Raw genomic sequence first — 16,463 nt, 5'->3', positions numbered from 1 at the left:
ACCATTTACCAAGTCAGTGGTGGAGAAAGTATTCAAATGTTTTACTTAAGTACAACTACAAAATACTGCAATGTTTAGATGTACTCCGTTACACAAGTAGTCCCGCATTCAAAATGTACTCCAAGAGTATCGGCCTCAGGAAAAAGTAGAAGTACTCATATTGCAGAATTTCACAAGTTCCAAACACGTACAAAACCCTCTGAAAATAGCGTTGCGACGCATTGTGCGATTGGCTATTTTCAAACGGCCGGAATGTATATGAAGTGGTTAATGTACGTTTTCGAATAAAAATAATTCTCTGTCTCTAGATATGTCTATTATTACAATCTCCAAAGTAACTAAAGTTTTCAAATAATTGTAGTTGAGTGGAGGTAAAAAAGAATAATGCATCTGAAATGTAGTGGAGTAAGTAAGTAAGTTTTGGAAATTTTGGAAAGTACAAATACCTCACAAGTGTACTAAAGTAAATGTACTTAGTTACTTTCCACCACTGCTAATAGTCACACATTCTTAAAGGGACACAGTAAGACAGCCCCCCCCCCCCCCCCTATAAAGTATATTCTGTGTGGAGTTTCACCCGTGTCCCCTATGGTAGGTACCCTCACATGTTCACCCGTGTCCCCTAGGGTAGGTACCCTCACATGTTCTCCCCGTGTCCCCTAGGGTAGGTACCCTCACATGTTCTCCCCGTGTCCCCTAGGGTAGGTACCCTCACATGTTCTCCCCGTGTCCCCTATAGGGTAGGTACCCTCACATGTTCTCCCCGTGTCCCCTAGGGTAGGTACCCTCACATGTTCTCCCAGTGTCCCCTAGGGTAGGTATACCCTCACATGTTCTCCCCGTGTCCCCTAGGGTAGGTACCCTCACATGTTCTCCCCGTGTCCCCTAGGGTAGATACCCTCACATGTTCACCCGTGTCCCCTAGGGTAGATACCCTCACATGTTCTCCCCGTGTCCCCTAGGGTAGGTACCCTCACATGTTCTCCCCGTGTCCCCGAGGGTAGGTATACCCTCACATGTTCTCCCCGTGTCCCCTAGGGTAGGTATACCCTCACATGTTCTCACAGTGTCCCCTAGGGTAGGTACCCTCACATGTTCTCCCCGTGTCCCCTAGGGTAGGTACCCTCACATGTTCTCCCCGTGTCCCCTAGGGTAGGTACCCTCACATGTTCTCCCCGTGTCCCCTAGGGTAGGTACCCTCACATGTTCTCCCCGTGTCCCCTAGGGTAGGTACCCTCACATGTTCTCCCCGTGTCCCCTAGGGTGGGTACCCTCACATGTTCACCCGTGTCCCCTACGGTAGGTACCCTCACATGTTCTCCACCGTGTCCCCTAGGGTAGGTACCCTCACATGTTCTCACCGTGTCCCCTAGGGTAGGTATACCCTCACATGTTCTCCCCGTGTCCCCTAGGGTAGGTATACCCTCACATGTTCTCCCCGTGTCCCCTAGGGTAGGTACCCTCACATGTTCTCCACCGTGTCCCCTAGGGTAGGTACCCTCACATGTTCACCCGTGTCCCCTAGGGTAGGTACCCTCACATGTTCTCCCCGTGTCCCCTAGGGTAGGTACCCTCACATGTTCTCCCCGTGTCCCCTAGGGTAGGTACCCGCACAAAAACATGCAGTAATCCTGGTCTCTAAACTACCTCCCCCTCGCTTACGTCCAACTGAGGAAACTGCCCCGTCAGGTGAAAAGAAGCAGCTTGGACTCCTCATGCATTGAAGGAAACATGAGGTCAGTCCGCTGCCCCCCCAGGTTGACGCAGGGATTGCGGAGCCCTGCAGGATTACATTAGATAATTGACACTGGGGTAAACAAAAAAAAAGTTTAAAAATGGGATAAAAAATTAAGAAAATAAATCTGACCCGTCTGAAGTGAGTGGTACTGTACTGTACTGTACTGTACTGTACTGTACTGTACTGTACTGTACTGTACTGTACTGTACTGTACTGTACCGCCCGCCTCCCTGGCCTCTGTGTGTGTGTGTGAGAGAGAGAGAGACGCTGCTCAACAGTGCCATCCAGCGGAAATTGCCATGATACTTCCGTGCTCTCACACTTACACACACACACGTAATAAGGAGTGGCTTATAGCCCCACCCCCCCGGAGATCAGTAGGCGGTCTCCTTCTTGATGATGTTGGTGGAGAGGGTGTGGTCAGGGTGTAGTCAGGGTGTAGTCAGGGCGTGGTCAGGGTGTAGTCAGGGTGTGGTCAGGGTGTGGTCAGGGTGTGATCAGGGTGTGGTCAGGGTGTAGTCAGGGTGTGGTCAGGGTGTGGTCAGGGTGTAGTCAGGGTGTAGTCAGGGTGTGGTCAGGGTGTGGTCAGGGTGTGGTCAGGGCGTGGTCAGGGGGTGGTTCAGGGGGCGTGGTCAGGGCGTGATCAGGGCGTGGTCAGGGCGTGGTTCAATAGGGTGTGGTCAGGGTGTGGTCAGGGTGTGGTCAGGGTGTAGTCAGGGTGTGGTCAGGGTGTAGTCAGGGTGTGGTCAGGGTGTGGTCAGGGTGTGGTCAGGGCGTGGTCAGGGGGTGGTTCAGGGGGCGTGGTCAGGGCGTGATCAGGGCGTGGTCAGGGCGTGGTTCAATAGGGTGTGGTCAGGGTGTGGTCAGGGCGTGGTTCAATAGGGTGGGGTCAGGGTGTGGTCAGGGCGTGGTTCAGTAGGGCGTGGTCAGGGCGTGATCAGGGCGTGGTCAGGGCGTGGTTCAATAGGGTGTGGTCAGGGCGTGGTCAGGGCGTGGTTCAATAGGGTGTGGTCAGGGCGTGGTCAGGGCGTGGTTCAGTAGGGCGTGGCCAGGGCGTGATCAGGGCGTGGTCAGGGCGTGGTTCAGTAGGGCGTGGTCAGGGCGTGATCAGGGCGCGTGGCTCAGTAGGCGGTCTCCTTGACGGCGTTGGTGGAGAGGGGGGTGTGGTTGCTGGAGATGCTGAGGGAGTGGCGGGTGATGGTGGAGTGGCGGGTGATGGTGGTGTGGCGGCTGCCGCGCGGGCCCAGCGGGCGGCGCCCCCAGCAGGGCAGGCAGAGGTAGCGCAGCGTGCTGAAGAACACCTGGCGGTAGGTGGCCGACACCAGGTTGTAGAGGACGGGGTTGATGGCCGAGCTCACGTAGAACAGGGCGTTGGTCACCATGTAGAAGTAGTGGTAGAAGTCATACATGGCCCTGTTGGGGTGGGGGGGGGGGGGGGGGGGGGGGGGAGGGGGAGGAGGGGGGGGAGGGAGGGGGAGGAGGGGGGGGGGGAGGAGAGGAGGAGGGGGGGAGAGGAGAAGGGGGAGGAGAAGGAACATTACACGATTAAAAGCACACAATTTAGCATCAAAGACAACATGATAACAGTTATTGAACATGAGGGTCATGGAATTAAATCAGTGGGTTTGGGGGAAAACCTTATTAAAAAGGGTTAGGTCTTTAGTCCTCTCTTGAAGCAGTCGATTGACTGTGGCGCTCTCAAGTGTGTGTGTGTGTGAATACCTGAGCACCGTGACCGACCCAAAACAAAGAAAAACCTTAACTAGGTACAGACTCAGTGAGCACAGTCTCGCGATGGAGAAAGGCCGTCATAGGCAGACCTGTGTCCCGAGAGAAGACAGACGATGCACCCACTGCACACAGAATTAAGTGGAAACCGAGCTACACTTCCTAACCATCTGGCCATTCATTGTACCAAGACATCAGAGACACATACTGTACTTCCCACAGATTACAACCACACACGGAGGTTTTGAAAACATGACCAATGACAAAAAACTCCCATATCTGCTGGGCAAAGTACAACAATGTGCAAACACAGCAGCAAGATTTGTGAGCTGCTGTGATATAGGAGAAGGATATAAAATGGAACACAACCACCCTGAAGACTAATCATTGTGTATATTCCTGCAATATATACCTGCATCGAGTGACCTTGGTACATAGAAATTGATCTATTGAAGATTCTGACCTTCAAATGTACATCATTTTCGTTTTGATTGTATTGCTGTATTGTTGTGTTGTTGTTCTTTCTGCTTTGGCAATGTAAACGTATGTTTTCTCATGCCATTAAAGCCCTTTGAATTGAATTGAATTGAATTGTGTGTGTGGGGGGGGGGGTGGCATTCCACAGTTCAGGGGCAGCTGTCCAGAAGGCCCTAGAAATGACGGGATTTCTCCAATTAAACGATCATTTTCAGTAGCCAGAGCATCAAAATGTCTTCTAAATCTAGTCGTTCAGGCCTACATTGAATAGGCTATGCACCGTCTGGACACATTTGCATGACATTATTTAAACATTTAAATGAACTAGAAATACGAGGAAATTAACGAGTTTTCATGTAATGCACCGTCATAGTATTATTGCCATCACCTGGGTGGATGAGGTTCAAGCGTGTCACTTTCCCTGACGTTAACGGGAAATTGTGGACACTGTATTTTGCCCGTAAACCTCAAGTTTAGCAGCATATACAGTTAATATACGGTAACATACAGGTGTGATGGTACAATTCAGGAGTTTGTTGTACATTTTGACGGGAGTTTCCTGTAATAATGTACACATCCGTAGGCTATATTCCATGCTCTTTGCACAGTGTTGAGCGAGCTAGACACCGAATGACCTGCTCGCTCATAATTAACCAATCCTTCTGGGTAAGAAGAGAGTTGTCTAAATACTGCATGAGAGAGTGAGGTGTTTATTATGACTAGGCCTGTTACTGTGTGTGTGTGTGTGTGTGTGTGTGTGTGTGTGTGTGTGTGTGTGTGTGTGTGTGTGTGTGTGTGTGTGTGTGTGTGTGTGTGTGCGCGCGCATGCGTGCGTGCGTGCGTGTGATAGTGATAGTTCTCGAGACATTGTCTCAGACCAGATCAGAGGAGTACAGGACCGGACAACAAGAATGTATAAACACAGCACTGTAAAACTAGACTGGTTTGAGCACAATGACACACATGTCAATTCACTACAAGATATTACACACACACACACACACACACACACACACACACACACACACACACACACACACACACACGAGGAAAATGAGGAGCACATGCACTGATGTCATGCACTTGGCGAAGTCATAGCCGACCGCATTCTCAACGGACGATCCATCACACAGCCACTCGTCTCTGATCACCAGAGCATCTCTCTTTGCATATGAATCTGCCCTTGTTGACAGAGACAAAACATGGACACAGGATTTAATCATATGAATCTGCCCTCGTTGACAGAGACAATACATGGACACAGGATTTACGTTATGAATCTGCCCTCGTTGACAGAGACAAAACATGGACACAGGATTTACGTTATGAATCTGCCCTCGTTGACAGAGACAAAACATGGACACAGGATTTACGTTATGGATCTGCCCTCGTTGACAGAGACAAAACATGGACACAGGATTTACGTTATGGATCTGCCCTTGTTGACAGAGACAAAACATGGACACAGGATTTACGTTATGAATCTGCCCTCGTTGACAGAGACAAAACATGGACACAGGATTTACGTTATGAATCTGCCCTCGTTGACAGAGACAAAACATGGACACAGGATTTACGTTATGGATCTGCCCTTGTTGACAGAGACAAAACATGGACACAGGATTTACGTTATGGGGCACTTAACCCATTTAGGACCGACGTCGACATTTAAAAGGATTCTTCTAAATCCTGACAGTTTTCTGAAATACCTAATGTTTCTATGTCAGTATGGTGAAATACCTCATGTTTCTATGTGTCAGTATGGTGAAATACCTAATGTTTCTATGTCAGTATGGTGCTCAATATTTCATGTCAAGGACCCCCAGAAATGATATGTAATTGGCCACCGAAACCCCCATCTGAAAATATGTTTTTTTCCAGGAACCCCCTCAGAAGCAAAGATTTGAGTTAAAAATGCTCGCTCTGAAAGAATATATATTGAAAGATTTGCGACGCATTCTCACGATTAAAAAAAAATAGCAGACCACGGTGCCGCGATATGAGCTTGTAGATCTGCTATTTTCCAATAGCTAAAGCATAACGTAATGCTTTAAAACACCAAAAGTGGCTTCCCGCTCAGAACGGCTTAAGCCGAGTAGGGGTGAAAAGTTGACAGCTTGACAGGGGGCTCCCGTAAAATATGTCACGGTTTATTATTTTATCGCTTAATACATATCGAGGGTCCCGTTATGGTGCAGGCAGGGCTCTCACGGGGGGGGGGGGGGGGGGGTGGGGGGAGCCATAAGGATTCCAAGTGGCCGTTTCGTCGGGGCTCCTGCTTTCGTTTATCACAAAGCAAACAAACACAAGGAAAAAGTCCATGAGGCATCAATAATAACCCACGGAAAATACATACTGTACGGCTGACATTGCTGACATGTTGGTGTCAGTCGTTCCCAAGGTTGGATTGGGCTTCATGTGTAAAGATCCAACCCAGTGGCATGAGAATCCAGACTCCAGAGTTTAACCCATTCTGGTCGGGAACCCCTTTTGGTGTTTCAAGCATGCCATGCTATGCTTTAGCTATTGAAAAATAGCAGATCTACAAGCTCATAGCGCGCTACGAGCTTGTAGGTCTGCTATTTTTGAAAAAAAATCGTGAAAATGTGTCGCAAATCTTTGAATATTTATTATTTTAGAGCGAACGTTTTTTAACTCAAATCTTTGCTTCTGGGGGGGGTCCCTGGAACAACATATTTTCAGATGGGGGTCGTCAGCCAATTACATATAATTCTGGGGGTCCTTGACATGAAATAGTTTGAGAAAACTGTCCACCTAGAAGGCATTTGTAGAATCGTCCTCAGGTCTACAGTATATGGGTTAATTGCACATTCTCAGCTCATATAAATAAATATAAAAAAGTACTTATATATTCTGTAGCATGAAGGCATGCTTCGTGTTTTTATCAGCATTAACCACAGATTTAGGCAGACTAAATCCACTTAATGTGTGATTACGCGTTGCTCACATAAGCCTCTCTCTGGGAACATTCTGTCATTCAGCGACATTCATAAACTGATCTGGGAACATTCTGTCATTCAGCGACATTCATAAACTGATCTGGGAACATTCTATCATTCAGCGACATTCATAAACTGATCTGGGAACATTATATCATTCAGCGACATTCATAAACTGATCTGGGAACATTCTATCATTCAGCGACATTCATAAACTGATCTGGGAACATTCTATCATTCAGCGACATTCATAAACTGATCTGGGAACATTCTGTCATTCAGCGACATTCATAAACTGATCTGGGAACATTCTATCATTCAGCGACATTCATAAACTGATCTGGGAACATTCTATCATTCAGCGACATTCATAAACTGATCTGGGAACATTCTATCATTCAGCGACATTCATAAACTGATCTTGGAACATTCTATCATTCAGCGACATTCATAAACTGATCTGGGAACATTCTGTCATTCAGCGACATTCATAAACTGATCTGGGAACATTCTGTCATTCAGCGACATTCATAAACTGATCTGGGAACATTCTATCGTTCAGCGACATTCATAAACTGATCTGGGAACATTCTATCATTCAGCGACATTCATAAACTGATCTGGGAACATTCTGTCATTCAGCGACATTCATAAACTGATCTGGGAACATTCTGTCATTCAGCGACATTCATAAACTGATCTGGGAACATTCTATCGTTCAGCGACATTCATAAACTGATCTGGGAACATTCTGTCATTCAGCGACATTCATAAACTGATCCTCTCTCTGGGAACATTCTATCATTCAGCGACATTCACAAACTGATCGTAGAGGAAATGTTTCCAAGTTCATAAGCTTCTCTTTCATGTTTCTTCAGTGCCTTCGTGACCATGATGAGCGAGAGAAGAAGATTAAAAAAAACATAGACTGGAATTACGTCCAGTAACCGGAATGAATTCTGTACTGGCCATTTATGGAGTGTGTCTTGAGTGTACAGGGTTTGATGAGGGTCCCGAGTTTAAAAGGACAGGTATCAGTCAACAGGCCCGTCTAGAGTTTAAATGGACCGGTATCAGTCAACAGGCCCGTCTAGAGTTTAAAATGGACAGGTGTCAGTCAACAGGCCCGTCTAAAGTTTAAATGGACAGGTATCAGTCAACAGGCCCGTCTAGAGTTTGAATGGACAGGTATCAGTCAACAGGCCCGTCTAGAGTTTAAATGGACAGGTATCAGTCAACAGGCCCGTCTAGAGTTTAAATGGACAGGTATCAGTCAACAGGCCCGTATAGAGTTTAAATGGACAGGTATCAGTCAACAGGCCTGTCTAGAGTTTAAATGGAACGGTATCAGTCAACAGGCCCGTCTAGAGTTTAAATGGACAGGTATCAGTCAACAGGCCCGTCTAGAGTTTAAAATGGACAGGTATCAGTCAACAGGCCCGTCTAGAGTTTAAATGGACAGGTATCAGTCAATAGGCCCGTCTAGAGTTTAAATGGACAGGTATCAGTCAACAGGCCCGTCTAGAGTTTAAATGGACAGGTATCAGTCAATAGGCCCGTCTAGAGTTTAAATGGACAGGTATCAGTCAAAAAGGGAGACATCGAAGAGGAAGGACGGGTGGGGAAGGATCAACATATGAACTGAATGTCAGAACAGGTTATTGATAGTTTTTGCAACTATGCCTAAACCTATAACCTTAACCCTAAACCTAACCTCAGTAAAACTATGTCTAAACCTAACCTTAACCCTAAACCTAACCTCAGTAAAACTATGTCTAAACCTATAACCTTAACCCTAAACCTAACCTCAGTAAAACTATGTCTAAACCTAACCTTAACCCTAAACCTAACCTCAGTAAAACTATGCCTAAACCTAACCTTAACCCTAAACCTAACCTCAGTAAAACTATGCCTAAACCTAACCTTAACCCTAAACCTAACCTCAGTAAAACTATGCCTAAACCTATAACCTTAACCCTAAACCTAACCTCAGTAAAACTATGCCTAAACCTAACCTTAACCCTAAACCTAACCTCAGTAAAACTATGCCTAAACCTAACCTTAACCCTAAACCTAACCTCAGTAAAACTATGCCTAAACCTAACCTTAACCCTAAACCTAACCTCAGTAAAACTATGCCTAAACCTAACCTTAACCCTAAACCTAACCTCAGTAAAACTATGCCTAAACCTATAACCTTAACCCTAAACCTAACCTCAGTAAAACTATGCCTAAACCTAACCTTAACCCTAAACCTAACCTCAGTAAAACTATGCCTAAACCTAACCTTAACCCTAAACCTAACCTCAGTAAAACTATGCCTAAACCTATAACCCTAAACCTAACCTCAGTAAAACTATGCCTAAACCTATAACCTTAACCCTAAACCTAACCTCAGTAAAACTATGCCTCATGCCCAGGAGCCAATCAGACACATTACATGGGAAGGCGGTGGGATTCATAATCGCACGTCCTTGACATGAAAAAGTTTGGTAACCGCGTTTAATGAACCTGTAAGCAGTAGTTGTCCAAGTTTAACCCCTTTTGGTGTTTTAAGCATTATTATATTGTTATGCTTTAGCTATTGAAAAATAGCAGATCTACAAGCTATGAACTTGTAGGTCTGCTATTTTTGAAAAATCGTAAAAATGCGGCGCAAATCTTTGAATATATATATTCTTTCAGAGTGAACGTTTTTAACTCGAATCTTTGCTTCTGGGGGGGGGGGGGGGTCCCTGGAACAACAACAGTATTTTCAGATGGGGGTCGGCGGCCAAATCCATATAATTTTTGATATGAAATATTGAGCACCACTGATACAGAAACATGAGGTTACAAGGCATTTCAGAAAACGACATCAGGTCGAAATGTGTTAATGAACCTGCAGGCAGCCGTGAAGCGTTATATGACGATAGAGTCGTCCTTCACAGCAGATGTCTCAGAGATCACATGATGTCACAGCGGTGATTAGGGCCAGTCAGACGGGGGCCGTTTACTGGAAGGACAACCAACCTAGCAGGTGAACCAGATACATTAATGGAGGCCTTAACCCATTCTGACCTGAGATCAGATTCATACGAGGTTTCCACTGGACACACACTGGTCTGATTCTGACCTGAGATCAGATTATAAAAATGTCAGTCGTTCTTCGAGATTTTTCAAAAATAGCAGACCTACAAGCTCGTAGCGCGCCACTCGGTGGCGCGCTATGAGCTTGTAGATCTGCAATTTTTCAATAGCTAAAGCATAACATGATGCTAACACCAAAATGGGTTCCTGTTCAGAATGGGTTTTAAGGACACAGGTGTCTGGGACTGTGTTCTGCTCCTCCACGCCCAGATGCAGGGCCAATTCATCCATTGGGCCAGTGGGGCCGTGGCCCAGGGGCCCTTGGCTCTCAGGGGCCCTTCAAGGAAACTGGATCGCACAAAACTGGGTTTGAGGCCCTGAATTTGGCCATTGATTTAGTTAAATTTAGGTCAAAAAGATGATAAAAACACAAACAAACACAAAAATGTTGCGTGCTCGCACTCTATGGGGCCCCCAAAACATTACCGGCCCAGGGGCCCTCGTGGGGGTTAATCCGTCCCTGCCCAGATGCTGTGGTGACTGGGCGTCTCGCCGCGCCTCTCAACCATTATAAAATACCCGGTAACCTGAGAGCTCCTTGTGGCTTATAGCTTTAACCCGTTCTGACCTGAGATCAGATTCTAAAAATGTTCTTAGAATTCTGACCGGGCACCCATTTTGGTGTCGGCATCATGTTATGCTTTAGCTATTTAAAAATAGCAGATCTACAAGCTCATATCGCGCCACCGAGTGGCGCGATACGAGCTTGTAGGTCTGCTATGTTTGAATAATCGAAGAACGACTGACATTTTTAGAATCTGATGTCAGTTCAGAATGGGTTCATCAGACCAGTGTGTGTCCGGCGGAAACCTCGTATGAATCTGATCTCAGGTCAGAATGGGTTAAGCTATGATGACGGCTGTGGCTCAGGAGGTAGAGCGGGTCGTCCAAGGATCCATATGGGTCGGCGGTTCGAATCCCGGCTCCTCCTCCCGTATACATGTCGAAGTGTCCTTTGAGCAAGACACCAAAACCCTACATTGCTCCTGATGTGCTGGTTGGTGCCTTGCATGGTTTCCGCCGCCATCGGTGTGTGAATGTGTGAATGTAATGCACAATCTATAAAGGTGTGTGAATGGGTGAATGTAATGCACAATCTATAAAGGTGTGTGAATGGGTGAATGTAATGCACAATCTATAAAGGTGTGTGAATGGGTGAATGTAATGCACAATCTATAAAGGTGTGTGAATGGGTGAATGTAATGCACAATCTATAAAGGTGTGTGAATGGGTGAATGTAATGCACAATCTATGTAAATAGCCTTGGATAAAGGCGCTGTATAAATGCACCATTTACTAATACTACTATGACTAAATATATTGAATATTTCGTCAACAAATAAAAACTAGACTAACATAACATGTTAGAGAGGGACTAGTGGAGAAGAGACCCAGTACTAGATAAAGTGCCCATCGGGGCACAGGTCTCCACCAGGGCAGGTCAGGTTGTGGCCTCCTGGTGGCGCTATAATAGGACAGGTCTCCACCAGGGCAGGTCACGTAGTGGCCTCCTGGTGGCGCTATAATAGGACAGGTCTCCACCAGGGCAGGTCAGGTTGTGGCCTCCTAGTGGCGCTATAATAGGACAGGTCTCCACCAGGGCAGGTCAGGTTGTGGCCTCCTAGTGGCGCTATAATAGGACAGGTCTCCACCAGGGCAGGTCAGGTTGTGGCCTCCTGGTGGCGCTATAATAGGACAGGCCTCCACCAGGGCAGGTCAGGTTGTGGCCTCCTGGTGGCGCTATAATAGGACAGGTCTCCACCAGGGCAGGTCAGGTTGTGGCCTCCTGGTGGCGCTATAATAGGACAGGCCTCCACCAGGGCAGTTCAGGTTGTGGCCTCCTGGTGGCGCTATAATAGGACAGGCCTCCACCAGGGCAGTTCAGGTTGTGGCCTTGATGACAATTGGATGATTTGAGGCATTTTGTTCCATTGTGTTGTGCTATAACAGGCCAATGTGAAAAGGGTGGGATATGTTCTCAGCCTAGTAGGAAAGTCTGTGAAAGATTTCATGTGAATTGCACGCTGCAGCTTTTTGTTCAAAACGGGCCAATCCTGCAAACTTTGAAAGCCAATGTTAGCCAATTAGGATGGAATGTGAAATATGGGACAGATCCGTCTTGAACACATGACTATAGAGATGGTGTGTAACGATTTGCGGGATTTTTGGACAGAATCTGGAGGAGTAATATAATAGAAATAGTTTTTCAAAAGTCAGCCTCCTGGGGGCGCTATAACAGGCCGTTCTGGAACATTTGGGGCAGAGGTTCATCGTTGGCATCCAGGGAGTGTGTGTGCAAAGTTTGGAGATTAGCTGTTAACAGACGGACGGACACACGGACGGAGTGCAAAACATACTCTCTCCCCATGCCTTCGGCCTGGTGGAGACAATTACCGCAGTCACACACACACACACACACACACACACACACACACACACACACACACACACACACACACACACAACCGGGATGAACCTCCCATGTCACGTGATTTCAGAGAAAATGCAACCAAACTAAAACTCGTCTGTCAGGCAGTCAGTCAGTCAGTCGTACTAAAATGGCACAGTTGTTATCAGCCCCATCAACAACCAACACACCCACATACCACCCACACACACACACACACACACACACACCAAACATGCACACGCACACACAGGTAGAGCCAGTCGGTAGCGCACAATGCTACTGCATGGCCTATATCAGGGGTTTTCAACAGGTGGCCCGTGGACCCCTGGTGGTTCCTGGAAGTGTTGCATGTGGTCCTTGACCGTGCATTTAGTAATGTAGGATTTGTTGAACATGTCATCCCACTAGTGGAGAAGCAGTGAACTGAATGACCCAGTGACCTATGAGACTGTAGTCATTTACACGTTTGGAGGTCAAAAGAAAAATGTGGCCAAACTTGAGGAAATTCTTTGCTCAATAGTGAGCCATGAGAGGCTGGACTTCATATTTACAATACTAGTTCTTATAGAACAGCCCAGAACAAGTGCTCAAAGCGCTTTACAATGGTTCATTCATTCACACATTGGGAGGTGAAGCGGCGAACAGTCGACGCCAGCGTCCTCACTTCCCCACATTCACACACCGACGGTGGCGAGCTCACACCGACCGCCTCATTGGAGTAGGGTTCAGTGTCTTGCCCCATAAGGACACTTCCACATGTGGACAGGAGGACGAGCCGGGATTCGAACCACCGACCCAGGGATCATTGGACGACCTGCTCTACCTCCTGAGCCACAGCCGCCCATTTTAGACGTAGATGACCATATACAGTTGAACAATAATCCAAGGGACACAAAACTAATGATTTTCAAACTGATGTCAGAATGAACATAAGATTGACACTTTCTTGTGACTGCAATACCTCTGCCCATTTTGCTGACTACTGTATGGAGTAAGAATCTCAAGAGGGGGAAGTTCACCGGAATGTCTGGATGAGTCATTATTATTAGAAAATGATTAGTAGTCAATGGACCATTGGTTGAGCAACAGTGGGATGTACAGTATACACACAGGGATGCATAGCAAGTGTTACAAAAGCATTAATCTTATAGCCCATATCCCCACCCAACACAACAGTGGTCCCCAGGTTGATTCTAAGTCAGGGTGGGGGTCCCTGGTTCACATTCTGTAGATTACATGTTTTACTTTGATGCGTTATATTTGCTTTTGTGTGTTTTATATTTGCTTTTGTGTGTTTGTTGTTGTATTGTTTATTTCCGTTTTTTGTGCAGTCTGTGTTTATATGTATTTATTGCACAGCTGCCCCCCTTTGCCAACTTGTAGACTTTTGTACTGTTCTTTATGAACTTTGAATCTGTTTAAATCAATGACCTCTTCCTACAGGAAAGGATTCCAAATAGGCCTGCTGGCTTCTTCCCTTCCTTGCATTGTATTTTGATCTTTGATATGTTATTGTCTATTTGTTGTACTACGTGCTGAATAAATAAACCTAAACCTAAACAATCAGTTGAAAACCCCTGGTCTATAATGAAGACAGAGATAAATCTATGGACTCTAAATCTAATCTTTTCTCTTGAACACATGACTATAGAGATGGTGTGTAACGATTTGCGGGATTTTTGGACAGAATCTGGAGGAGTAATATAATATAAATTGTTTTTCAAAAGTCGGCCTCCTGGTGGCGCTGTAACAGGCCGTTCTGGAACATTTGGGGCAGAGGTTCATCATTGGCCTCCAGGGAGTGTGTGTGCAGAGTTTGGAGATTAGCTGTTAATAGACGGACGGACACACGGACGGAGTGCAAAACATACTCTCTCCACATGCCTTCGGCCTGGTGGAGAAAATAAAACATACTCTCTCCCCATGCCTTCGGCCTGGTGGAGAAAATAAAACATACTCTCTCCCCATGCCTTCGGCCTGGTGGAGACAATAAAACATACTCTCTCCCCATGCCTTCGGCCTGGTGGAGAAAATAAAACATACTCTCTCCCCGTGCCTTTGGCCTGGTGGAGACAATAAAACATACTCTCTCCCCATGCCTTCGGCCTCATGGAGACAATAAAACATACTCTCTCCCCGTGCCTTCGGCCTGGTGGAGACAATAAAACATACTCTCTCCCCATGCCTTCGGCCTGGTGGAGACAATAAAACATACTCTCTCCCCGTGCCTTCGGCCTGGTGGAGACAATAAAACATACTCTCTCCCCGTGCCTTCGGCCTGGTGGAGACAATAAAATTACCGCAGTAAGAAAAATCTCTCTCACACACACACACACACACACACACACACACACAGACACACAGACACACACACACACACACACACACACACACACACACAAAACCGGGATGAACCTCCCATGTCACGTGATTTCAGAGAAAATGCAACCAAACTAAAACTCGTCTGTCAGGCAGTCAGTCAGTCAGTCGTACTAAAATGGCACAGTTGTTATCAGCCCCATCAACAACCAACACACCCACATACCACACACACACACACACACACACACACACACACACACACACACACACACACACACACACACACACACACACACACACACACACACACGTAGAGCCAGTCGCTAGCGCACAGTGCTACTGCATGGCCTATATCAGGGGTTTTCAACAGGTGGCCCGTGGACCCCTGGTGGTCCCTGGAAGTGTTGCATGTGGTCCTTGACCGTGCATTTAGTAATGTAGGATTTGTTGAACATGTCATCCCACTAGTGGAGAAGCAGTGAACTGAATGACCCAGTGACCTATGAGACTGTAGTCATTTACACGTTTGGAGGTCAAAAGAAACATGTGGCCAAACTTGAGGAAATTCTTTGCTCAATAGTGAGCCATGAGAGGCTGGACTTCATATTTACAATACTAGTTCTTATAGAACAGCCCAGAACAAGTGCTCAAAGCGCTTTACAATGGTTCATTCATTCACACATTGGGAGGTGAAGCGGCGAACAGTCGACGCCAGTGTCCTCACTTCCCTACATTCACACCAATGGAGGCAATGTAGGGTTCAGTGTCTTGCCCAATAAGGACACTTCCACATGTGGACATGGAGGAGGAGCCGGGATTCGAACCGCCGACCCAGGGATCATTGGACGACCTGCTCTACCTCCTGAGCCACAGCCGCCCATTTTAGACGTAGGTGACCATATACAGTTGAACAATATTTCCAAGTGACACAAAACTAATGATTTACAAACTGATGTCAGAATGAACATAAGATTGACACTTTCTTGTGACTGCAATACCTCTGCCCATTTTGCTGACTACTGTATGGAGTAAGAATCTCAAGAGGGGGAAGTTCACCGGAATGTCTGGATGAGTCATTATTATTAGGAAATGATTAGTAGTCAATGGACCATTGGTTGAGCAACAGTGGGATGTACAGTATACACACAGGGATGCATAGCAAGACAAGTGTTACAAAAGCATTAATCTTATAGCCCATATCCCCACCCAACACAACAGTGGTCCCCAGGTTGATTCTAAGTCAGGGTGGGGGTCCCTGGTTCACATTCTGTATATTACATGTTTTACTTTGATGCGTTATATTTACTTTTGTGTGTTTTATATTTGCTTTTGTGTTTGTGCAGTCTGTGTTTATATGTATTTATTGCACAGCTGCCCCCCTTTGCAAACTTGTAGACTTTTGTACTGTTCTTTGTGAACTTTTAATCTGTTTAAATCAATGACCTCTTCCTACAGGAAAGGATTCCAAATAGGCCTGCTGGCTTCTTCCCTTCCTTGCATTGTATTTTGTTCTTTGATATGTTATTGTCTATTTGTTGTACTACGTGCTGAATAAATAAACCTAAACCTAAACAATCAGTTGAAAACCCCTGGTCTATAATGAAGACAGAGAGAAATCTATGGACTCTAAATCTAATCTTTTCTCTGAAAGTCTTTGTGTTTTAGATCTTAGATGTTCTGCTCATGTCCTTGAACCTGG

General features: G+C 46.2%; 1 protein-coding gene across 1 annotated transcript in view; it reads right to left on the bottom strand.

Annotated features, from left to right (window-relative positions):
* Positions 1-2,859: 2,859 nt before the first annotated feature.
* LOC310862163 (neurotensin receptor type 1-like) overlaps positions 2,860-16,463 on the bottom strand; it is a gene marked incomplete at both ends in the record, with an annotated part of 144,048 nt that continues 130,444 nt past the window's right edge. The window contains one exon of the mRNA XM_083769897.1: positions 2,860-3,151. Within this exon, the coding sequence (XP_083626023.1) occupies positions 2,860-3,151 (292 nt within the window). The remainder of the gene's footprint in view (positions 3,152-16,463) is intronic.

This window comes from Protomyctophum parallelum (assembly GCF_964188405.1).
Source record: "Protomyctophum parallelum genome assembly, chromosome: 7".
Classification (NCBI taxonomy): Eukaryota; Metazoa; Chordata; class Actinopteri; order Myctophiformes; family Myctophidae; genus Protomyctophum; species Protomyctophum parallelum.
Note: the sequence above shows the minus strand (reverse complement) of the source record. Positions and strands in the feature narration are given on the sequence as shown.